Source organism: Cottoperca gobio, chromosome 14, assembly GCF_900634415.1.
Source record: "Cottoperca gobio chromosome 14, fCotGob3.1, whole genome shotgun sequence".
Taxonomy (NCBI): Eukaryota; Metazoa; Chordata; class Actinopteri; order Perciformes; family Bovichtidae; genus Cottoperca; species Cottoperca gobio.
The window spans coordinates 19,082,016-19,108,002 of record NC_041368.1 but is presented as its reverse complement, the minus strand read 5'-3'; the positions used below and the strand labels follow the sequence as shown (position 1 = coordinate 19,108,002).

The window sequence follows — 25,987 nt, the reverse complement described above, 5'->3', positions numbered from 1 at the left end:
ACATGCCCTCTATGGTAGAGGCAGAGCTGGAAGCTGATGGGGGATCATCGTCAATTTCCCTGACGGAAGTCACTGAGGTAGTCAAACAACTCCACAGTGGCAAAACCACAGGGGTTGATGAGATCCGTCCAGAAATGCTTAAGGCTTTGGGTGTTGAGGGGCTGTCTTGGTTGACACGCCTCGTCAACATTGCGTGGAAGTCTGGGACAGTGCCTAGGGGTTGGCAGACCGGGGGTGGTGGTTCCCCTATTTAAAAAGGGGACCAGAGAGTGTGTGCCAACTACAGGGGTATCACACTTCTCAGCCTCCCTGTTAAAGTATACTCCAAGGTACTGGAAAGGAGGGTTTGGCCGGTAGTCGAACCTCTGATTGAAGAGGAACAATGCGGATTCCATCCTGGTCGTGGAACAACGGACCAACTCTTCACTCTCGCAAGGATCCTGGAGGGGGCCTGGGAGTACGCCCATCTGGTCTACATGTGTTTTGTGGATCTGGAGAAGGCATATGACCGGGTCCCCCAGGTGATACTGTGGGAAGTGCTGCGGGAGTATGGGGTGAGGGGGTCACTTCTGAGGGCCATCCAATCCCTGTAATCCCAATGCGAGAGTTGTGTCCGGATACTCGGCAGTAAGTCGGACTCATTCCCAGTGAATGTTGGCCTCTGCCAGGGCTGCGCTTTATCACCAAACCTGTTCGTGATTTTCACGGACAGGATATCAAGGCGTAGTCGTGGAGGAGAGGGGTTGCAGTTCGGTGGGAACGCATCGGGATCCCCCAGTCGGAGCTGGAGGATGTGGCCCGGAGAAGGGAAGATTGGGGTTCCTTACTGGAGCTGCTGCCCCCGCGACCTGACCCCGGATAAGCGGTAGACGATGGATGGATGGATTTTGACACATTTGTTTGGAAATTGCCTCATGACTCTCAAGACTTGTGCTCGGATAAAACGTTTTTGCAGCAGAGCAAGAACACTTAAAGCTCACATGCAATATTTCTGGGTTGTATTTAAAACAGCAAAGCTAAAAAACGTTGATATCTTTTGGGTTTTTATTTACAAGGCAATGCAAGTTTGTTTTGATTGCATATTCCAACAATGCATTTCAAAGTGCTTTACACAAAATATTAAGAGCGCCGGCAGTGGCTCATTCAGTAGGGGCTTGGACTGTGAACCGTAGGGTTGCTGGTTCAAGTCACTGACCTAAAAAAATGGAGTGTGACTGCTACTTGGAGAGGTCCCAGTTCACCTCTTGCCCTGCCGTGGTGCCCTTGAGCAAGGCACCAGACATCCCCCTTCCCACCTCATTCCCATTGTTCCCTGGGCGCTGTACATTAGCTGCCCACTGCTCCTAGTAGTAGACTCCTGGTACTAGGATGGGTTAAAAGCAGAGAACAAATGTCACTCTGTGTGCTCTGCATGTGTGACCATTAAAAAGCGGGTTTCATCCCTCCAAATCTATAATCTATAATTAAAGTCATTCAAATAGAACTAACACACCCAACCTAAAAAACAGTCGTGGAAAATACAAATATTTCAAGGTCATGAACAAAGTTATGTAGAACGTTCTTATTGTGTGTCATTTTCTGGTGAAATACAAACGTAAATTCCCACCAGCTAATACACTTAATGATATTTAATATTCATGTTTCTTCACCATGTTCCAATTTTTACAATTATGAGAAGGAGAGAGGCTGAGAGAGTGAAACTCCAAACTCCTCATCGCTCTTCCTCATCGTTACCTCCCATCCTGCTCTAAACTCCCTTGTCATGTGTCCAGTCAGAGGTAGTTGTTTTTGAACACGGTACTCACACACACACATATACAGAGTGTCATAATCAAAGCCAGGCTCTGCACATTGTGTCCCAGTTGGGCAGCTATTTTTATCTGCAGCGCTTTAACAGGGATGGAATGGGTCAGATAGGCCAGGCTGACAAATCCATCAAGACCAACAGATAAACAGCCTGCTGGATCTCCCAGTAAACATGCACGCACACGCACAAACACACACACACACACACACACACACACACACACACACACACGTAGGACTACAGGTAGTTCCAGTCTATGATGTTGTTTTGTCTTTTCTTCCAGCGTGTGTGTGTGTGTGTGTGTGTGTGTGTGTGTGTATGTGTGTGTGTGTGTGTGTGTTTGTATCTGTATTCCCTTGTTTGTTCTCTTTAATACCTGAATCTGTGCCCTTCGATACTCCACACGCACAGTCTGTCCTGTCCCATTAGCACCATGGCAAATCTTCAGGCTTACACACGCATGATGCTGTCACGCACACACATACACACATTTGGTTAGAGACACATGATTACTGATTTACCGTTGTGAGAGTTGGCAGAGATCCCGTTTCTGGCTTGTTAGTTTTGGATTCAAGTGCTCTGGCTTAGACCCAATTAGTTTCTCTCCCTACCTCCCTTACGACTTTGTTGTCATGACTATAAGTTGGATATTATGTGCAGTATATAACCCCCAAAAAACAGCATGTTCTATACATAAACTGAGATCATCAAGTATTTGCATAAATATCAGTTTGTAGCAGCAGCATTTTACAGGACATTAAACAGCTGTAAACCTTTACTGTAGTGTACATGGTGCCGTAAACACATTTACAGCACAGTAAGGCTACAAGTTTTACATTAAGTGCTGTGTGTGTGTGTGTGTGTGTGTGTGTGTGTGTGTGTGTGTGTGTGTGTGTGTGTGTGTGTGTGTGTGTGTGTGTGTGTGTGTGTGCATATGACCAACGAAAAATAAAATCAGTTGCTAACAATAACTTGTCGGGGCACTCTCCAGGATTGTCGTCTTTTCCCCTCGTATTTGAGTGTGGCTGTTTATTCTTCTTGTGATATGAATAAGTCTCTACATTTTTTCCTGGAGTTTTTTTGTCCATATTCTCAGCTAACATGTGTATCTACCCTCTGTAATCACCGTTTTATCTGTAGATAAAATGATTTACTACTACAGCTGCCAGGGGGCGTCTGTCTGTCTGTCTGTCTGTCTGTCTGTCTCCATACCTGTCTCTCTCTATTTGTCTATTTCTGTCTCTCTATTAGTCTCAGCCTCTCTACTTGCCTTCTTCTCTCTCTGGCTCCTTCTCTCTCATGTGTTGCCAATTCAAAATAGTAACACACACATTTGCAACCACAGCTTTTCTTTGAACATCCATATGCGCGTAGCATAAACATGCACACATTCATCACCCAGCTCTATGCTCTCAAATCCACTCACATACACACTCATATACTGCTTGTAGGGCCATATGATAGTAATTTGGCGATATGGAGGAGCAGGGGGGCTCAGCTGGAGTTTGGGTTTGGAAGAAGAGTCCGGGATCCAGTTTACTGGCAGGAAACAGGAAGTCGTCTCTTGACTTTGACATAATTACTGTCTCATTACTAGATGCAATTAAAGCAAGGATGTTATATATTGTTGCATTGATCTTTCCTTCTTTTTTTTAACCTTAAGATTTTCCAGAATTAGCGTCATGCTTTGGTCACTTGTGATGAGATTTTTAGTGGGATTAAATAGTGTTTCATTCACTTATACATGTATTCAGACACTTGGAAGTAGCACAACTCCAGAATGAGCTGAAAAAACACGGCTAATAATATTATACATATATAATAATATTGTTTTAGCACGTTGTAAATAACATCAACAGAGCAACATTATCATTCATTTCAACTCATGAAACTAATTCCAATACATACTCTCTTTCTCCTTTTAGCTTTGGTTTGGTCCTGACAAAAACATCTTTCTCTTAAGCTACAAGATGTTGTGTTTTCTTTATCAGCTAGTTGCTGACTGTGTGTGTCTGCAGTTTGGTGGTGGGTAGATAGTGCACACACTTAGACGGTTTATCACATCTGCCTGCTGAAATGAGTTGGTGAGCTCACTGGGACAGCCACAAAACATACATGTGCCATAAAACCAAAACAACAAACTAAAAGAGCCTAAAAAGGTTTGCTGGTAATTTGGTCACTGTGAGCGACTTGAAGCATTAGATCCATTTTTAATATAAAAGAATAACATTGATTACAACCGTTCACAAAGGTTCATGTCCCTGCACTAAATCACGATGATGACGGTGCAACATGCTGCCCGTGTTTTTAACGGTGATGTCTTGTGTTTCAGGTGCGTAACCTGTGCTACATGGTGACACGGCGGGAGAAAATGAAACACACCCTGTGCGACCTCCAAGAGAAGATCTTTCACCTGCAGATACAACTATTGGAAGAGGACGTTGCTGGAGGTAAGAGAGCAAGAAAACACGAATGTGTCTGTGGTGATTCTTTTTTTCTAATTCCAGTTATCTAAACGCGCCAATGTAAAAACCTGGTACCTTTCACCCACTCTAGCACTAGAGCCAAGGCCGCCAACACACACTCCGTCCACAAAGGTGCAATTTGGAAAGCACAAGTGCATAACGGTTACATCCAAACCCTTGTTGACTGAGAGTGGTGGGTGGACAGTTTTTGGAAATGGCCTGTCATCATTTTTGCACAGTAGGCCACACTTGACACCTGCAGAGCAAAGAACGCTGAAATAATTGTTCAGCCAGATATTGTGACACGCACCATCCACATAAATGGAGCTCAATTTCCTACCCACTCTGCACAGATGACTAACCTCGGTGCATTTCATGCAGCTGCTCTGTGACGGAGAACAGGAAGGATGAAGCTGGCTGCTTGAGTTGATTCTGCTGTGATGGCGAAATATCTGCTAAAAACGAGATTTTAAATCTTAAAAGCTGTGGTAGTTTTATTTGTATTTATTCTTTTCGAAATTCTAATATATTCACCAATTGTTAGAGTCGACTAGATGTGTCTTTTACCGCCACACTTCTCCCCACCTCTCTATTTTACAAATGAAAGCTGTATATCTGAGAGCGCTGATCTCGCAATGTTAACGAAAGAGAACAATAATGTGTGTATCCGCTCTGTAAGTCGGATCCGCTCCAAATCATACCCCCGTCCATCAAGTTTCATCAGAGCGGGCCTGTAGTTTTTCCCTCTAATCCTGCTGACAAACAAGCAAACTGAACCAAAAGCATAACCTCCTCGGCTGAGGTAATAATTCATTAAAGAAATTGCGATCTGGACACGAGAAGAGATAAAGGCGATCACAGCTTCCTTTAGGTCAGCGGTAAATAGAAAGATGCTTATCTTGGGGGTGTCGGCTGAATAAAGTTAACGACCTGTCTCCTCTCATCAAAAACAAAGGTTCAAGTCGAATAACACACACAGATCTTTAGCTCATCAGTTTCTCATTGGCAGGCAGACTCCCAAGCTGTTGTTGTTATGGCGACGATGGTGAACACGAGCTACAGAGAGAATCGTTAAGTGCAGTTGTCACGAAATGATAGTGACCTGTATCTGCCTTGGATAATAATGTTAAAGAACCACATTAGTTTTCTTAGTCGTGACCTGCAGCTGTCATAGCAATGCCAGTGAAAGCTTGTTGTCATGGTAATACCAGTTACGCCTCGCTGGCATGGTAATGATAGTAAACTTTTGTCAGCCTGCCCCTGTGGCTGTGTGTGTGTGTGTGTGTGTGGGGCTGTGTGTGTGTGTGTGTAGCTGTGTGTGTGTGCATACGTGCGTGTGCATACGTGCGTGTGTGTGTGCATGTGCATACGTGTGTGTGTGCATGTGTTCTCAATTTGCAGTGCTCATCATTCCCGAGGAAGTCACACAAACACACATCTATGCACTCCACTAAATCTTACAAACACTTTCACTCTCTCTGTAACTCCCTCTGTGTCTCTCACTAACACACACACACACACACACACGCACACGCACACACACAGACACACACAGACATGCAGAGCTGCTGACTCAGCAGATTGCTGCCATCAGGTACCAGGAGCAGTGCTGCTGGCACTAAACAGCCATATCTATTCTCACTGCCACAGGAGCTAGATTAGAGATGATAGTTTGTGTGTGTGCGTGTACGTGTGTATGTGTGTGTGTGCATGTATGTGTGCGTGTGTGTGCGTGCACCAGAGAGTGAAGGATGAGGTTGTCTGCTATAATGATTTGTCGTGTCCCTCACCTTGTATCTACCTCTTTTCTCTGCCTCTTCTATCTTTCTCTCTTATTTCCCACTCTCCTTTTCTCTTCATCCTCTTCTTTAATCTATTTTCTCCTCCATCTGTTTTCTTGCTTTCCGTTTCTCTCAAGTGCAGTGTCCTCTTTCTCTCTCCTCTATCTTATTTTTGGTTGTCTCATCATGACACTCTGTTTCAGACGTCAGTTTGTTGTTTTGTCCTTCTGGTCACACAAACTGACTTTGTGACACTAAAAGTTACTGAAAGCTTTGCCAAAAGTTACAGTGTTTCAGACGATACTACAGAAAGTCATATTGACTTTGATCCAAGTGCATATTTGCTCTTATATTAATGCAGAACAGGTGTGAAACAATAAGCAGAACACGTTACATCATCTCTCAATACACTGAACATGCTCAGTCTCACACTATTTGTCTGTGGGGTTTTTTTTGGCATTTTAAATTTGGTCTTACAGCCACTTCCAAGCAGCACAGCATTTTTAGAAACCCGCAGGTACCCTGAGCTTGCCATGCAACACCACTACCCTCCTCTCCCTCCGGTCTTTTTTCCACGTTGAAAACACACACATGTCTCACCTGAAACAGAACCACAAACCTCTGTCATGTTCCACGTTCTGTCTGCCAGTCTGCCTGCCTGTCTGTCATGTTTATCTGCCTGTCTGTCATGTCTGGGGCCGCTCTCGTCATGCTTTGTGAATGCTAGCATGTTACCAGCAAGGCGGACGACGGGCAGGCGGGCGATATCCCGGTAGTCCCACATGCAGACAAAGAAGCACGACGCCCAAAGAACAAGGAAGTCTGCGTGATGATGATACGGCATCTGGTATCATTCTGTTGCATGTAATTCAAAAATGATAACAATTAGGGCTGTCGCAATATCACATTTTTACTACACGGATATCGTGGCCAAAAGAATTCCCGAAAACAATTTTATTGCGATATCTATAGAACATTTATTAAACATACTAACGCTCATCTTTCACTTTTATTATTATTCTATTTAAAGTGAGAACGGAAAGAAACGGAAATTATTTGAGAAGCGCTTGATTATTTACACGATATTATGTGTTTTTTTAAACATCTTTTATTTTTCTAAATATCACGGTTATCATCAACACCAGCTTATTCCTTATATACTTCCCTATACAACATAAAGAATGCTCAACATAATGATTCAAAACCTCAATGTTTTTTTCTTTCTATGGAGGAAAAATCTTGATGCACATAAAAAAAATACAGGTTCAGTTATATTCTACACACACACACACACACACACACACACACACACACACACACATACACAGTAATATTGTTATGCAGGAAGTGCACTACATTTACATTCTGGCTCCAACCGAGCTGTGACAAGCTGACAGTGTTTAGTATTGGCCTCTCTGATCTGCTCTCAGCAAGTGTGTGTGTGTGTGTGTGTGTGTGTGTGTGTTCTGTGCATGTGTGATAGAGCGTGAGGAAGAAAGAAAGGAAGAAAATAAGGACGGAGGATGGGAAGGGACAAGAAGGTAATAGGATGAAAGAAAAGGGGAACAGGAGTAGCGACCATGACAGAGAAATAAGTGTGAAAGGACAGAAGAAAAGGTGGAGAGAGGCAGGAAAAGACAGTAGAGGGGGGGGGGGGGGAGGGAGGGAGAGAGAGAGAGGAAAAAACTTTCTCATATTGCACTAATGAGCTCAGGTAAGAAATGGGACACAGCGGCTACACACACACAGACTCACACGCTGCAGTTCAATGCACCTAGAAAGAGGGGAAATTAATCACAGACTTCAAAAAGACGATTCCCCCGGTGCTGTTGCACCTTCTAAACAAGAGAGGGACGGCAGTTCGGAGGGAAGGGTAATATTGCAGATATGGAGAGAAAAGCAACAGCAGACTGTAGACAAAAGAGGCACACAAAAAAAAGCACAGATCTGACAAAAAAATGTTTAAAAAGGTTTCCACTGCTGATAGTTGGATTTGCGCTGAGATTACAACCTGCAGGGGGAAAGCAGAGCCTGCAGGCGTCCTTGAAAACCCAAAGACTAGTTTTCTAAGCTGTAGAACATATAAAAGAACAAGATTAGATTATGGGGGGGGGGGGGGAATGTTGAAAAATGTTCTCTGTGAGATCAAGAGGATAAGATGGTCCTTCTGTCAAAATAAAAAAAATAAAGAAATTAGAATTGAGGAGCCGTGTGAAGGAGCGTTCCCTCTGGGAGCTCCCTCACAGATCCCCTGGCGTTAATGGCCTTCGCAATTTCAGCAACAGCCATGAGATAAATTGGAAAAAAGGTAGAGAAGGGTCTGCTAGATGCACCTGCACTCTTCTACACATTCCTCTTCATTGAAAGAAAAAAATGTTTCATACATAACAAACTCCTGCCAACTACTCACTAAATGACATGTCAGATTTTAGTTGTAACTACGACCACGACACGACAGTGTTGTGATAACGCCTGCCAATCCCACTGACCAGATCTGCAACATTTAGTAGTATTACGTGTTTGGTATAATAAAACAAATACAATCCTAGTTTCAACGTCTCTGTTTCACTTCTATTAAAGCTCTTACTACAGACATATTCAAGCTTTCATTTTCTATTAAACTGAAGCGTTCGTTTCATGCTCTCCGTACCATTAAACTCTGACAGCAAGGGTTAAAAATGTCCCTGCAGTGACCCCTTTTTGACCGGGGGGGAAAAAAATGAATATTTACCCTGTTTCCTTTCGGTTGAAATGAAAGGAAAATTCATAAGTTCCTAAAAAGGTTTCTGGGTTCCTGGAAAGGTTTGTGCTGTCAAAAGGAGTTATAGTTGTACTGGCAGTCCAGCCTCCATGTGTCTAGTGATCTGACAAACAGCACCCTGTAAATCTAAATGCACCCTGCACATTATATTATCGCTAATATCTCTAATGTAAGATTTTCCCTTATGTGGAGTAATGAAACCTGAGCCGTGTGTAAAATAGGTCTTTTTCCAAAAAGGCTTTTCCATCTGCTACAGTCCTTTTTGAAAAAGCAAAATATCTCGGTTCAGGCTTTGAACGCGGGGGACAGGAAGGATGTTAGCTTTGTTTTTCTGGTGCACAGCTAAAGTAGAGAATCACACATGGAGAAGCTGCTGTAGATGAGAGAAGCTGCAAGTGGCAGGTGCTATAGTAATTAGAGGAAACAGCTTTCTTTAATTATCCCATATTTTTACATCTGTGTAGTTTTCTTGAAAGAAATCTCGTCTGTTAGTGTGCCGACCTCTGACCTCCCTGTGAAAAGAGGCATTTTGACTTTAAGGAAACATAAAACAAGTGTTATCGCACGCATGTTGGTTTACCGAAATATAAAATCCTAATCTCTATTAAAGCTCGTGATGACTAACGGGGTAAACAACTTGAGCATGAACAGAAAACGCTTTCATCTAACGAACTTGAAACTTAATTGCAACACCTCGCTTTCCTTCCTGTGTTCTGTGCATGTTTTCCACACTCATAACTTTTACAAGCTACTGCAGCTTTCACTCCACATAACTTTTAAAGAGAAGACATTTCCGAACATCCTCCTGACAAACCTGAGCGATGATCTAGCTTGGACCTGGAAATAGAAAACCCTCCACGCTTTTAACACCTCATTCCATCCCATTTCATCTTCCTGATCAGCATTCCTGCTGTCAGTCTCCATTTTATTTAAAACATACATTAAGTATGGTACTACCAAGAGAACTACAGTATACCGTAACATTCTCTTCTTTTCTGCTCTCTCACTCCTGAAAAACACACACACACACACACACACACACACACACACACACACACACACACACACACACACGCGCTTACAATGGTCGTCTCAGTGTGAAATCTCTCTCTGGTCTCTCTCAGCTCCATTCATGCATGCCCTACTCCTCCATGCTAAACTAAGCATGAGGACAGCCTACTGCTGGCTATGACAGTCACACGCAGTGTAGACATGTACTGTCCAACACACACACACACACACACACTTTCAAAAGAGTCTATACTGTATGCTACTGAACAGCTACAATATAATAGTAAAGCTTTTAATACAAGCTCGTGGCACAGCTGTGAGGATGGCATGTCGGTCTGTCGGTCGGTCCACTACTTTGGTCTGAAATATTCCAACAACTATTGAATTGAGGAGACATTTTATGCAAACATGACCCACAGAAGATGAATCCAGATAACTTTGGCGATCCCTTGACTTTTCGTCTTGCACCAACAAGAAGTTGTGAGTGAATTGTCATTTCGTGCAGACATTAAAGTCTCCCTCAGTAGGAGTAAATATAACTGATACTTTACTTTACCAAATAACTGCAAAACAGCCTCAGCCGTAGTTCATGTTTAGTGCTAATTAGCGCATGTTAGCATGCTAAAAGCACTGCAGCTGTTCAGCCTCGTCGAGCCACTAGCATAGCTGCAGTCTTGTTTACAGACTTTCACAGAAAAATATCCAGATTTCTTTTTAAAGGAGGAGACCGGTTATAATCTATGAATTAAAGTTTTAACACCTTGCTCTATTTCCTGCTGCCACAGGATGTTGTTCACCACAGTTTACGTTAAGCGGGGATCATCTGGTTGTGAAGGCAGCTGCTTCCGCTTATAGAAAGCAAGGAAAAGAAAAGAGAATGACGTGCAAAAGAGCTGCTCATTATAGTGCAGGATAATTAAAAACAATGTAAATTGTCCTTTTATAGTGTAATTCTTACATGGAAGTTTTGCATTATTAGAATCGAATGTTCCCCTAATTTTGAAAAGTCCGATTAATTAGATGTATATGTTTTTTAACTGTGAGAATAATGAGCCATACTCATACTGTTTTTAATGTGGGGGTTTTTTTATCAGATACTTACTGATAAACATGCTTGAAGGGGGGCTATTTCACCCTACAGTGACTGCTGAACACTACACATAAACAAATAAAATGAGCTTTTCTAAACCCCAGTATAGCTGTAATGAAGCCTGCAGGTGCCACCTGCTGTACCAAAGGACACACACACACAGACACACATGTAGTATATAAACATGATTCACTGCAGCAGGAGAGTTAGTGAGCCATGCAGTGAGCACTCTCTGTTTGTCTAAACAGCAGGAGCTTGTTACAACAAGACATCCCAACAATAAGGGCCTCCATAGCATAGACTAAGAGACGCAGAGAGATCAATACTGTGCCTTATATGTGAGAGTCAGTGGAGTGAGACTGCATCGTTTCCTTACATGCTGTGTGTGTGTGTGTGTGTGTGTGTGTGTGTGTGTGTGTGTGTGATAGTTTAAAGCAGACCTCATTAATAATCAATTCTTCTACTTTCTGATTGATAAAATACATCTCTTCGATGCTCCTGAACACATCAACAGTGATGTAACATTGGGTCATTGGTTGTTTCGGGTCTTTCAACATCAGACACACTCGCCCAAGTGACCCGGCCGTGGTTGATCAGACCACGACTTGTGTTCAGGTGGCATTCCCCCCCGTGGACCTCCTCTCCCAATCCAGCTCAAGGCTTCCTCCGCTGCCTCTGTGGTGTTCTTGCTGGCTCTTCGGGGGGCCTCCAACGGCACAGTCAGTTCCAACACGACGATGTATTCTCTGAGACCAGGAGGATGTCTGGCCTGTTGTGGCGAAGTGCCGTAGGACCTTCAGCTGCTCACTAGGTCCACAGAAAGCTGCCAGTCCTGCAAGGTCGGTAGGATTCCTGATGGATTCTTGGCTGCTGTGGTTCTAGAAAGCTGCACTCCAGCCTCCACAAAGGTAATCATCTGGGTGAAGGGTCGTTCTCATCTGCAGCTGCTGATTCCCACAATGATGGCCTCTGCAATGGGTATCGGAACCTGGTCGTGCCGCTGGGAGTACCAGCCCTGCCCTAGAGCCTAGGCAGCTGCTCAGGAAGTGGTCTAACGTCCCCTTGCCTGAGAATTGCGGGCAATCTGGAGATTCTGCTTTGCCCCAGATGAAGAGGCTCAATATGCTTGGCAGGACATCGTACACTACCTGGACCAGGAAGTTGATGCGCTGTGGTTCGACCTGCCAGAGATTAGTCCTTGTGACCTTTCGATTCAAGGCTTGCTGGCCCCCTGGTACCTCAGGCCGGCCGCTCTGCTGGACCTCCGCTCCTCCACTGCTGCCCTCACCTCCTGCTGGACCAGCCTGCGCCTCTTTTTTCCCTTGGCGTTGTGATACTGGGGAGGTGGGAAGGGTCCCAGTCCAACTCTTCCCTGAGTCACTGCTCCAACCAGGACTCTGTGGTGTATCTGAGACTCCACTTGCAGCGCTACCCAGACGTCCAAAGTATCAGTCGTATAGAGTCATGTTATCTGCAAACTTGTGACGGGTGTTTTTTCACAATTTAATAATCAAGGGGAAACAGAATCAAGGGGTGTATCTGTGTGATTTGTGGAAACTGTACTTCCTCAGGCCTTAAATGCAAGTTTGTTCCTGTCCTTCCTTCTTTAATTCTTCCTCTAGCAACTATCTGTCTTATAAGCTTTGACATTTTATAGACTAAACAATCAAATAATCGTAAAAAATAAACAGACTGTACGTTATAATACCAAGGAACTGTATTATTTACTGTTATTTTACATGTTACACTGTCGTTAAGTTTGAACTTTACCTACTTTCCCTCTCGTCGTTCCCCTGTGTCCTGACTCATTACAGTCTTTGCTTTTCTTATATAAAACACTACCCGCAGCTAACGTAGAGTAAATAAGCTATGTTATTATTGTACCTATCTGTAGAAGTTTGTCATCAAATGAAACGAGATATAAAGAAACTGCATCAGTGAAGTAGCTTCTTATGAAATAGGATTTTATATGCGTTAAACTTTCAGCCGATTCGTAGCCATCTTTGCAGCAGTGTGTCGATGTCTTGCACAGCTCCAACATACAGTAACATTGTGCAAGTCAGTTTTTATTGCAGTATCTTGGATCATATGTAGGTACTGTGTCAGTGTTTGTTGTAACCTGCCACACTCGGAGCTGGAGGCAGAAAGCGAAGTCTCCTGGAGGGAGAGGACAGCTCGCAGCAGGGAGGCGCTCTGCAGGGCTCTGTTTCATGTCATACAATGTTTGTGTCAGCGTGCTCATATACCCGAACACACATATGTGTAAATATACACAGTATGTGCGGAGTCTCTTTCCTTAGAGGAAATATCTGACAGCGTTGTAGTTATATAGTTAAATACTCATGTAAAACGGACCGTTTCAGAGTACTATATATTAATATTAGATTATAAGTATTAAAGCATTAATGTATTCATGACTTTAACATTGCAGCTGGTAAAGGTTTAATTACTTTATATAGTGCTGCACAGCTTGTGAATGTACTCCAAGTATCAATAAAGTCTTTACCTATATTAATAGATCATCATTTATTTGTTGATTTATGTTTGATATCATTAATCTGAATCTGCAAAGTAACTAAATGTACTTCAGTACAGAACCTTGGTAAATGTCCTTCTGCACACTGATACATGTTTGTTTGTTAACTCTGAGGTCAACTGAGGTATCGCCCATCAAGGCCACGTGGGTCTTAAATCTGTCAACCTCAGCCTCAAACTTTAACTAGAATACTAAGCAACCTTTAAATCATGCATTAACATGCATCCCGGTCCTTTGGGTTTTATCTGGGTAGAGCAGAAGGGTAAATGTGCCACTGAAGATGAACTATAGCTCTCTCCCCTCACCTCATCAGGAGGTGAGTCACATTCCCTTTTCTGCAACCACAAATTGGCCTATAGCTTCTACAGCTAGGATGATGTCCTGTACAAAATGATTTCTCATTCAGATTTAAAGCTCTTTGTGCACTTGTGTTTCAATCCAACACAATCAAGGAGTGTATCTATCTGTAGGCCCTGTCACAAAACGTATCAGACAGACGCATCTGTTGGGCATTTGTCGAATACGTTGGCCATTCGCTCTGATACGTTTTGTATAAGTACGTGGCACGGTGTGACGGGGCCTTGTAACGTGTGCAAACTGAACTCCCTCTCGCCTTAAATTCACGTTTTCCTCTCTGTTTTTTCTATCCTTCGTTCTTTATTTCTCCCTCTGGCAACTATCTGTCTTACTATGTTTACATCCAAATGTCAAACTCATTTTTAAAATTAGATTTCGGTGTTTCCATTAGCCATGTTGTAGCTAGCAAATAAAATGATTACCGTATAAATGAAACAAATATTCTGAAAAGCTTTCAATAATAAGGATCTTTTTTTTGCACTATGTTTCTCCAGCTTTATTATTCTTTGCATGCTACTTTCTCACTCAAATGCCACCTGAAGGGAACCAGTTCCTCAGCATCAGTGAGACTTTCCCGCTTAAATCGAGCTTAACTTGAATAAATCCGCTAAACCCCCTAACCTGAGCCCGCCTTCTGTGTCTCCCTGCAGAGAAAACCCAGAAGGGAGAAAAGAGGAAGCAGAATGGAGTGAAGGAGAAAGGGAAGGAGAGGAGGAAGAGTAGTCCTGAGAAGAAAAAGGAGAGATTGAAGCCAGAGAATGGCTCCCTGCTAAAAGAGCTAGGTACACTGTGTGTGTGTGTGTGTGTGTGTGTGTGTGTGTGTGTGTGTGTGTGTGTGTGTGTGTGTGTGTGTGTGTGTGTGTGTGTGTGTGTGATTTTCAGTGATGTCCAAACTGATCAAATGCAACTCATTGGCTGAACATATGCCAAATGTGTGTATTTGCCTGTCTGTAGGAAATGTTCTGCTAACATAAGGATGCATCAATAATGTATTTGATGTACAATCCCTTCATGAGGACAAAATGCAATAACAAAAGAACCAAGAGTGCTGCAACTTTTAACAAAAACATGTTGTATTCTGTAGTCAGCATCCTTTCCATGCTGGTGTAGTCCCTTTTCTTTTTCTACAGACTGCATGCCTCCATCATCAGTGTTGTAATACATTTTCTGTGTGTCGCTCAGTGTAGATTAAGTGTCAGGTGCAACGGTGAAATCTTTAATAGGAGTTGAGTGCCGCTCGGCCCCGCAGGTCTCATCTCGTGCATCGATCTGCTGGCAGTTGGCAGTGTCACGTCACTCACGGTGAACAATGAGGGGGAGAGATGCAGCGAGACTAGATATTATATAAAAAAATGTGATTCCTGTAAATTATGAAGCCCAACTATCAGCTTTCCTGTTTTAAATAAATCACCTTGTATTAGACTGTAGAACTGTAGAAGGTCCTCCTAAGTGGTACAACATGAGTTACAATGTAGTCCTACTGTAAGATGGAAAGCTTGCTGCTCCACATCGTCTTAAATTACAATTACACCTTTCAAAATCGATTTATTTTTTCAAGATGTCACCTTGGTCTCTAGGAACTTAAGGTTGGCATTTGTCTCTTTTATTCCCATTTTAAACATCATCTCCTCAACGCAAGCAAAGAAAAGTAATTCTGCACCCGTAATCCCGACCCTTTATATAGGTAAAAAGTTAGTAATGAAAATGATGGTGAGACTCGGAGAGAGAAGCTCTGTCGGTGTTAATCTTTGTCATTAATGAGCGACTGGGCGAGAGACACCGTTAGAATAAAGGAGAGAGACTCTGCCAATCCTCATCATAAGTGAGACGATTATGGATGATAATGGCTGTCTGCCCATTCCCAACCACCGATCATTACAGCTACATATGACGCTCAGAAGACAGATATTAAATGGAAATTGAGCATGCAGATTATATATATATATAGATATGTAGATATTTATTCGTAGGATTGACAATTTACAGGCATTTAGCTGACACTCATATCCACAGCGGCTTGAAGTGAACGGGGAGATAAAGGCTCAGTGTCTCGCTCGAGGACACAAGACAGGCTGCTGATGGACACACACTGACGGCTGTGGCGATGGAATCTGTAGCTTTTTAAGTTGTCAAAACAAGACAAGCCACCTGCCTGACTATTGGGGTGCATATTAACATTTCAATTGCACATACATCCTCATTAAAGTAACAAGTATACTCTGAAGCAGTGAGAGAAGTTTAATTATTCATTTTTTTCCACTCTGCAGAAGTAATTCAGGTTCATGTTAGCGAGGGTAGAAATCTGTTGACTTGTGTGTTAAATCAGAGGTGCAGATACCAAAGCAAGTCTTTGCAGAAACATGGGATTTGAAGATTTTAAATTGAATATCTTCCCCTCCGTGCATGTCCATCTATTTACCTCTCTATCTGCATTCATTGAGGCAGACAGGCTCGCTTTGAAAGTTGGCACCCTCAGATGTGTCTGGAGCTCCCGTAAAGTCATATTTCATGACATCCTGAAAACATCCTCAGTTTATTTTTTCAGATGCAGCTGCTTCATGGGACAGCAGCGCCGTGACAGTTTGATGAGAGCTGGTGCTGTCGGTCGTGGCAGAACCAGAGCGCGCTGTCAGGATCAAATACGGTGTTTCCTCTCTTTCAGGTTATATCTTTTAGGTTATCGCTCCTATTTCAGAAGTGTTCCCCTTCAAAATGACATAACCTTTTTTTTTTTTTAAAGGGTAGTAACAATTAATACATTAAACAATTTATAGTATAAAGACTAAATAATGGGTTGTGCTGCATGTTCAAACCGGATCTTTTAGACCAAAAAATATTGCGTTATGAGCTTCAGTTGGATTTTCTCCTTATATAATCTGAAAAATTACTTCATGTCCAAATAGTGACGCTGTTGTATTGATGAAATGGTAACACATAACTTTAATTCCCCCTATTTAGAATTTATAAGCAGTAATGTTTAGCATTAAAAAAAAAATTTGTTTATAACACACTGTAATATAGAAAAACATGTCTGTAGGGACTTTAAGTGTTAATTAATGAACAGTATTTGTCAACTATTACAACTTTTAGGAAGACATTTTATTATATATATAATATATATTATCTGTTATAAACAGCTAATGGGTATATAGTATATATATATATATATATATATATATATATATTTGTATATTTATATTTATATATATATTTGTATATATTTATGTTAGTTAGTATATATGTATTCTATACTATGTGTGATACTTTGTATTTATACATATCTTGTAGATATTTATTATATCTATTTCGCTATATGTGTATCTCTTTCTATTCTCTCTTTATTTATCTATCTATTCCTTCTCTCTATTGTCTAGCTTTCTTCATCTTCTCTCAGCTACATCTCTATCTCTCTCTTCTCTCTCTCTCTTCGCTCTTCTCTGTGTTCTCTTTTCTTCCTCTGTGTGTCTCTTTCTCTCTCTCTGTGTTCTCTGTTCTCTCTCTCTGTACTTTCTCTTTCTCTCTCTCTCTGTCCTTCTCTCTCATTTGTCTCTCTTCTTTCTCTCTCTCTTTCTTTCTCTCTCTCTTTGGTCTCCTCTCTCTTTCTCCTCCTCTCTCTCTATATATATATGTGTTATATTTATATATATATGTATTTATATTTATATATATGTATTTATATTTATATATATATATGAGTTATACGTGTCAACAAATACATTATTAAACATTTATATCTGCTTACAACTACATAACAGTTTGTTATAAACCATTTATTAGATGTTTATATAGTTCTTATAAATGCTAATATAAACTGCTGCAGATTAAAGTACAAAGTTTAAGATGAAAAGAAACTATCAAAATGTAATTTAAGTTGTTATTGCATAAGAAAATAAATAGTTAACAGGCAAACAAGAAAGGGAAAGAAACACTACTTGTGATGTACAGCATGTTTGTGTGGGCGAATAAAATGGAAAATAAAGTCCTCATATCTTCAGGCTTCCTTTAAAAACAAGCGCCTCCGCTGTGATTAGCTTCTATATGTAGGACATCAGGTGGGTGGATTTGTAGTCTTACATAATCCTTGTTTATATGTATACAGATCTAGTATAAGTTATGAATATTCCTGCAGGGACATTCTGTGAAAAGCTGTGGGCTGCGCAGACGATCACTGAACATGATTAATATCCGAGAGCCTAAATGAGTTCTGATGACTAACCGTGCTCTCTCATGTCCTTTAAAGCAGTTCATCTACATGATGGATACTATTTATAGTCATTTACTACTTAATATATCCTCAAAAGGTAAATTCTCTCCTCACTTACCCATCTCCCCTTCTCCAAAGAGAAGTCCGGGGTGAAGTCATCAGAGTCCTGCAGCTAAATGATAGAACGACGAAGAAGTTTGACCTCCCCAACAGACACATCAGCATGCAACTAATAACACGCGTGTAAAATACATAACGGGACACCGACAGCAGCACTACGGCAACATGTGAGGAGCTCGGTTCCTCCCTCTGATCTCAGAAAACGAACATGACAGAACGTTGCTCAAAGCTACAAAAACCACCCAACAAAGACTTCACGCTGTCATCAAAGGATGAAACGCAGAGCTGCTCTGTTGATAACGAAATGGGCTTTGACTTTGTGTGTGGGATTATAGCGTTTTGGTAGGAATCATATACGGCCAAGCTTTAACCTCACTCGATTGTTATCATCTCTGTAATGTAAAATCGATCCATACATCCACATAGATTCAGTTTGTGGTTTTTGCTTTGTGTGTCAGCTGCAGGCTTGTAAGTGGAAGGTTTTGTCCGTTTGAATTAGAGCTTCTACGACTCCTCGACAAATCCATTAGTCCTTTGACGGAAAATATGGACATTCTTATGTCATATTAAGAAAACAAGACATTTAAAGATATCACCTTCGACATCTTTCACTATTCTTATATTTTATAAACCTATCGATAAATATAGAAAATGATCTGCAGATGAATTGATCATTGTTTACTGTGTTGGGAATTGTCTCCAAACTGTCTCATGTCCAGTGTATTCTCATCTCATGCTATTACAACAGGAATGATGGTTTGAAAAATAGATTTTCGTCTCTCATTGCCACGCAACAGTGTTCGGTACAGCATGGTAGCTCAGTTCCAGGGCAAAGCAAGAACAAATAGACCGACACCATAACTATTAAACACACAGATGTCATTATAATGGCTTTTATGGAGAGTGTGTGTGCACTGTGATCGTCTAAATGTGGTTCAGAGGAGGCAGGAGTGACGTTCTTAAGGAAATATTGAATCCTTGGCAATAAAAACCTTAAACAATTTGAGTATTTTATTATATCAGTGTCAGACTTTAAACATCTGATCTGGTCAAACCCTTAGTAAACATATGCAGTGTAATATTCAGTATATAGAATCCAACACCATATGTCCATCTGTCTCTTACAGCACAATCAAGATCCAATCTGGCACACACACACACACACACACACACACCTAGTGACTATCAGCGATGACGCATGACTATCTCATTTCCTTATTTAACCAGAGCTGCGCGTCACAGAGCCAACAGTATTTTCCTGTTGAAGTGAATATGATCAATAAACAGACGATAACACAGGACAGGAGAGTAGTTTGGCTCTGCCTCACTTGCTTCCTGTTCTGATATTATCTCTCTCTCCTTTTCTCTTTCTATCTTTTTCAGTATTACTCTCTCTCTCTCTCTCTCTGTTTATCCTTCAGTCTTTCTCCGTCTCGGTCTTTCCGTCTGACTGATGGGGGATAAGGACTGCAGTTTGATGTTGAATAGATGCTGTGAGATCATCTCTCACATTGTGTTACCATGACAAACAAGCCCCTTCTGTGTATATGCTGTGCTTTTCTTGTATCATTTGTCTGCGTGTGTGTGTGTGTGTGTGTGCATGTATGCATGTTATATATATATATATATATATATATATATATATATATATATATATATATATATATGTCGTTCCTGTCTCAGTGTATCATCTGCGTGTTTGTTTTTGCATGCCGTATGTGTTCATATCTCACAGTGTGTGTGTGTGTGTGTGTGTGTGTGTGTGTGTGTGTGTGTGTGTGTGTGTCAGGCCATCTGTTCTCTGTCGGGTCTGGTCCTGACTCCCAGGGCTTTGTCTTCCTCTTAGTGTTCTGGGATTGAGAAGACAGACATGTACCAGAACTCCTCCTCAGATGCACTGTCCCCTATCCCCACTGTTTATTAGCGGTGCCCATATGCCAGTGGTGATTTGGAAACGGCAGATTGTTTTGGAAATCTTCCTGGTGTCACCCTAACAGGCGCTGAGGCGTTTTACCCTTAAAACTGAGTTTCAGTCCGATCTAATCTGCATGTTTGAGAGTTGCTACACGTTGCAATTTGCATTTATACAGATTTAACTGGCAAACAGAAGGAAGTATTTAAGATGATGTCTCTTCAACCTTTTTTGAAGCAGCCATTGTATAAATTAAAATGTAAATAATTGTCAGGATCCTAATACCTGCTCAAAGTTTCTTCAGCAGTGAATCGTTATTTTTGAACAACTCTTAAAGAGGCGACTTGATTGTGAATCTAAAATCCTGCTTCTGTTTGGTGCATGCGCAGGTGTGCATACGAGCCGGGTTAACTTCCAAGAGTCTCCAGACTCACACGACCCCTGAGCTGAATTTTAGGCTACTATTTTGCTTGTGTCACGATTGTGGCGTGTAAGAGTTTTTTATTTAGCTAACTCGCCGCTCGCACACATTTCCCAGCTGTAGCTTTATTACAACTTTAATGTCATTGCTCAGAGTACAAGTACTAAGACAACAAAATGCAGTTCAGCATCTAACCAGAAGTGCAAACAGCAGTAAAGTGCAGATGTATATTGGTAATAAAGAGATTGAACAACGAGGGGTGGATATGAAGTAGTTCCCTGAGAGCGCCGAATCCTAACAAATCTACATTGACAAAGAAAAACGTAAATATGCTACTTGATTTCTTCTTTATTATTCACTGATATTCTGTGCATTTTTTAGAGGTATTTTGTATTAACAGTAATAAGCTGCCTGATGTGACTCCCTTTCTTCAACCTTTGTGCCTGATGGTGACAGTAAACGCAAAAAAGCCTTGAGATTACTGCAGTCGGTAACAAGTGAGGAAAGTGCCCCTCACTCTCAGCAATATTCTTGGCTACAGTGCATTCAGCCTGTTGTTAGTCAGGCTATCTTTGAGTCTCGCATGATAGCCTTTTCTCTGTATTATTGTTGAATATCAGCGAAGGGTAGCAAATCTAGAAGACACAACAGGCCCAGAATTTCAAGGGGCCGTTGTAATAGCTTTTTAAAGTGGATTAGGGTGGATGTTGCCTTTAGCATTAACTTGAAGAGCAAAGAAAAACTGAAAATGTTACATTTTATTCAGGTGGCCAAAAAGATAATGAAGCCAAATTACAGATTGGAATAGTGTGAGTGTGATCAAACGTCCCTTTTGTTCTAGAGAACAACTCCGACAGGTTCATTTCTGTTGATTCATGCTGAGCTTTTTATTCGACTGTGATTTCACCTCTTTAATCGGGCATTTAGCCTATTTAATTTACTCTTTTTCTGCCTGCTGCACCTCTTGTCTCCCTTTCATCGCTCTGCTGGGTCTTTAGATCGCACCGTTCCTCCTCCTGCACGTTTACTCTGTTTCAGTTTCTCTGTTTTATATCTCTGTCTCTCTGGTTGAGTTTCCAGGCGGACGGTTGGCACCCGAGAACAATCATCAGACTGTAGTGAGGGCTTTAGGTCGAGCAACACACACACACACACACACACACACACACACACACACACACACACACACACACACTTTCTCTCTCCTGCAAAGGCATGGTCTTGGCCCTGTCCTGCTGCTAGCACATTCCTTACCCTGCACTGCCTTAGTGTAGCGCTGGCTAGTGAATTATTGCTTGCTGCTACATCAGCTGTTCTGTAAAGACATCCTGGGGCTTTTTGTAGCTGTAGGACTAGTGTGCACTCGCAACGATGCACAAAGATGTAGCTGTCATGCAACAAAGCCTTGAACAAGGGCTTCAGATGGCTGTAAAGGCACCTTTTGATTCATAGCAGTAGCCTACAGTAGCCTGTTAGTTCAGCATGTTAGCTGTAGCTGACGAAGGAGGAGGAGTCACTGTCGTCATCAGGTTTAAAAGACACAGCTCCACTATTAGTAGGCTTCCTCTGCAAATAAATATATGTGGGTATGTATTAGAAAGAATGTCAATCTATCACATTTCTGTAGTTTCTTTGAAGTGAAATTGAACAGAATTTGTGGGAAAGTGACAATTGTATGCACTTTCATCACATTAAATGTGGGTTAAAAAGGGGCATGTTAGCTAAACACTTGGGATAAATTAGTAAAAAGCCACCCCAACATGCTGCAATGACTGTAATCCTTGACTGTAAAGTGGGGAACAGCAGCAGCAGCAACACCAGGAAGGTTTTTAACATGGGACGTTACAAGTTATTTAGCCATGCTAGTGCCTCTAGTGCTTTGGTCTAGATCTCACCAACTACAAGATGCATTGACATGAAATGTTGTAAACATTCATGATGCCCATAAGATGAATCCTACTGACTTTGGTGATCCTCTGACTTTTCTTACATTTGTAGTTTTGAGTAAAATGTCTTGACAACTATTGTAAAGATGTTACTGGATTCTGATTCATGCCCCTCAATATGAATTGAAAAGATCAATCAGCATCATCAGGTCCAACTTCTATTTCATCTAATGCTTTTATGTTCATGACTAAATACCTGACATCCCCATCAGCCTCAGCTGTACTTTGTGTTAAGTGCTAATTAGCAAATGTTAGCATGCTAACACGCTTGACTAAGAGGATGAACACGCTACACCTTATAACTCTTAAACGTCAACATGTTAACATTAGCATTGTGAGCACGTTAGCATTCTGAGGTTAGCATTTGGCTCAAAGCACTGCTGTGTCTTAGCACAGCTTCACACAGCTGCTAGCATGGCTGTAGACTCTTAGTCGTGTGTCTATCTTTGCCCAGATGTAAAACATAGTCAAATAAATGTTGGGATGTATAGTATGTGAGCATTTCAACATATCTAAAGACTACAGAGTGGCATGTCTGAGGTTTCCCTCCCACCTTCCTCTCTCTGAACTCTGCTACTCTTCTCCATCATCCCCTCTTGTCTTCCTTACACTTCTTCACTGGCTCTTTTTTTTCCCTCCGTCACCTATTCCCTCCCTCGGAGCTCTCTCGACTCCTGCAGAGACATGCTGCGTCATGGAAACGACCGGCTCGGTGTGTGTGTGTTTGTGCGTGTGTGTGTGTGTGTGTTGTGTGTGTGTGTGTGTGTGAAGTATAGCTGGTGTGAAAGCCACCCTAACAGCACCTCCTGCCGTCCAGCTTGGCAGATCATTATAGGCACTGAAGATTTAAGATAGTAGAGAAAAGAGAAAGAACAATCTGCACTCTCTTGTCGGTGCCTTTCATAATGTGCTTGTGTGCAAGTTTTTTTTCAACATTATCGGCATCTCTGCTTATATTTATATGGTCTTAAGGGTTGTTCCCCAAAGTGGATCTGACCGTGTTCTGTGTGCAGAGGTTAATGGCTGTTCCTGGCTAAGTAAGAACATTACATTTCATCCATTCACTAGATAATACACCCTCTGGACTGTAAGATCATTTGGATTTGGCAGCACATACATTTTTGTCTTCTGTTTTTCCAACAAAGAGCATTTTCCTTTGCTCACAGTTCTGTTTCAGATTGGTCTGAAATTGTTAAAAGTTGTTTTTCTTCAACACAAATACAGATATTTCACCAGAGCAAATAGCTTATACTGTTCTTTGTCTACAGGCTCAGTGTGCTGAGTTTTGACAGGGTTTCTTTGGTTGTTTCTATGTGTTACGGGTGATAGTTATTCCAAAAAATAAGAGAGTAGGCGGTTTTTGGAGTCCAAAACTGCTATCACCTGGTGGTCTCGCTGTCATCATCCCATTTTCTGTGAACATGCTCTTTAAAAGAAACTACACACACATATTCTCATCAAATCAGGGTTCATGTCTCATGTTGCAGCACTAGAACATTTTGGACTGTTATGTCATCTACACAGGAACAACACATGATAAACACTTCTAACTCGATGTGTGTTGTTGCTAGCTAGCTTACTTAAAAGTCCAGTTAATCTCCTCTCTCTTTTTATCAGCAATATGTGAAACATTTAGGTTGTAATTTGTCTAAATATCCTACCTCTAATGTATCTGGCAAAACGTCATTATTTATAACTTTTGATACTTTTCTCAAAAGCTAATCCTTAAGAAATGTGTGTTCAAAAATTGGATTCGAGACTGGATTCTGATTTAATTAGATGCCATCAATGAAAGCCAAAATGTAGGCACCCTCTTCGGTGGGAACAGGGGAGAAGAAGTGCCCCCCCCCTCCTCTCTGTTCTCCTTAAGCCTCACAGTCTTCACTGCATTGTGTTTATGTATGAGTTTATGCGTCGACAAAAATGCCACAGACAGACACACAGTGCTTTGGCAGCACTTTCACAGCCCACAATGATAGAAAAGGAGCCTTGAAAATCTCCTAATTATACTGTACACACACACACACACACACACACAGACACATACACACAGAGTGTTGGGAAGGAGACAGGAAACAGGATTTCTGCTGTAAAATGGGTTTATATCTTCATTGTTGATGAAGTGACAGAAACAGCATGTTTGGATTTGGAGCTTATCTCTGCATACTGTAAATGTCACCGTGTCAAGTTGTTATTTGTTCTCCTCCTGACAGACCTACAGTACGTTCTGTGTTTCCATTTTTTTATTGTGATGAGGCCAAATAACATCTAGAGGTGCTATGTGAGCAATTTACAGCAAATCTGAGATGTTACATAACTGTTTTGATTATATTCATTTTGAGACGGTGGTATAATTACCACAAACAAAGAAGAATATCACTGGTGCCGCCTCCACTTACTTTAAAGGTGAATCATCTTTTTTTTTGGCAAAGAAACTTTGCAGGTTTTGTCCACCAATCAACTTTATATGATTTCAATTCGTGCTTTGACTGTTAAACTTTGGAAAAAGTCGAAATTGAGTCTTCAACATTCACAATTTCTTTATGCGTTTCCTGTGTTAGTAAAAGAAATCTAAGGTCAACTTTTACTATTTCAATTGAAGTGTAACATTTGAATGGAGTGAAGCTCACCCTGTATTTAACAGAATTGTGGGATTCAAGGTTTTGCTTTGCAGGTGCTCTTTTTATGCTTTTTACTTCATCTGAGAGGCAATTCCCTTCAGCTCAGCTGCCATGTTCTGTATTTATATTCATTCATAAGAAATGTGCAGCACCCCTTACCTGTCTGCTTTGTCTTTCTCCTTCTTCTCTCCCTCTTTTCTTCCCTTCATCCCTACCAATTCACTCCCATCGTTTTCTCCCCCCACGCTCTCTCACTCCCTCTGTCTCGGTCTTGCTATCATGCATCTCTTCCCCCCCCTCTCTCTCCCCGCTTATGTCCCTTCCCCTTCTCTCAGGTTTGTCAAAGTCTTTCCCGTTGGACAACTCTTTGTTCGACAGCTGGCTCGCCCAGTCGGTTCAGATCACCGCTGATGACATGCTGAGCCAGTGGGCTCTGGGTGCCCAGCATCGGGACAAGAGCGGCAGCCTGCTCTCCGACCAGGTAGGCCTTCAGCAGCAGGAGGCCCGCAAAGTGACGCCTCGGCTGTACACCTTTCTATTTCTGTTTTTAGTTTTGCTCACTTGTCATCGTGGGTTGATCAGTTAGATGAGAGCGCTGATGGTCAGAGCAGAGCTGCACTGAGGCTGACCTGCTGTTCTCCTCAGGAATGTGCTCTGTTTGTGTATTGATTGGCAGGGGGCTGCAACCAGAATGCCTGATATAACTCCATTGTTTGAGCATGTGTTCAGGGACAAAAAAAACAAAACAGGATTAGATCATTTAGTCAATGAAACAAGAACGAGAAAAAGATATCCTTAAGAAAAGAAATCTGAGTTTTAACAGGGCGTGATTTAATGACTTTTATCAAACAGACCTGCAGCTCCCACTGGCTGTAGACACTAATAATAAAACTAGTTTCTTTACCACACAGGAGTAAATTAGAGACACATCTCACAAAGAGATTAAACATCACAA

General features: G+C 41.7%; 1 protein-coding gene across 2 annotated transcripts in view; it reads left to right on the top strand.

The window, feature by feature from the left end:
• The window catches only part of jade2 (jade family PHD finger 2), a 156,201-nt gene that overhangs the window by 128,617 nt on the left and 1,597 nt on the right, over nucleotides 1-25,987 (top strand). Inside the window, exons 11-13 of one of the 2 annotated variants that reach the window (XM_029448509.1) lie at nucleotides 4,140-4,257; nucleotides 14,459-14,590; nucleotides 25,368-25,513. In XM_029448509.1, coding sequence (XP_029304369.1) covers nucleotides 4,140-4,257; nucleotides 14,459-14,590; nucleotides 25,368-25,513 — 396 coding nt within the window. The remainder of the gene's footprint in view (nucleotides 1-4,139; nucleotides 4,258-14,458; nucleotides 14,591-25,367; nucleotides 25,514-25,987) is intronic. The other variant, XM_029448510.1, reaches the window with a different exon arrangement.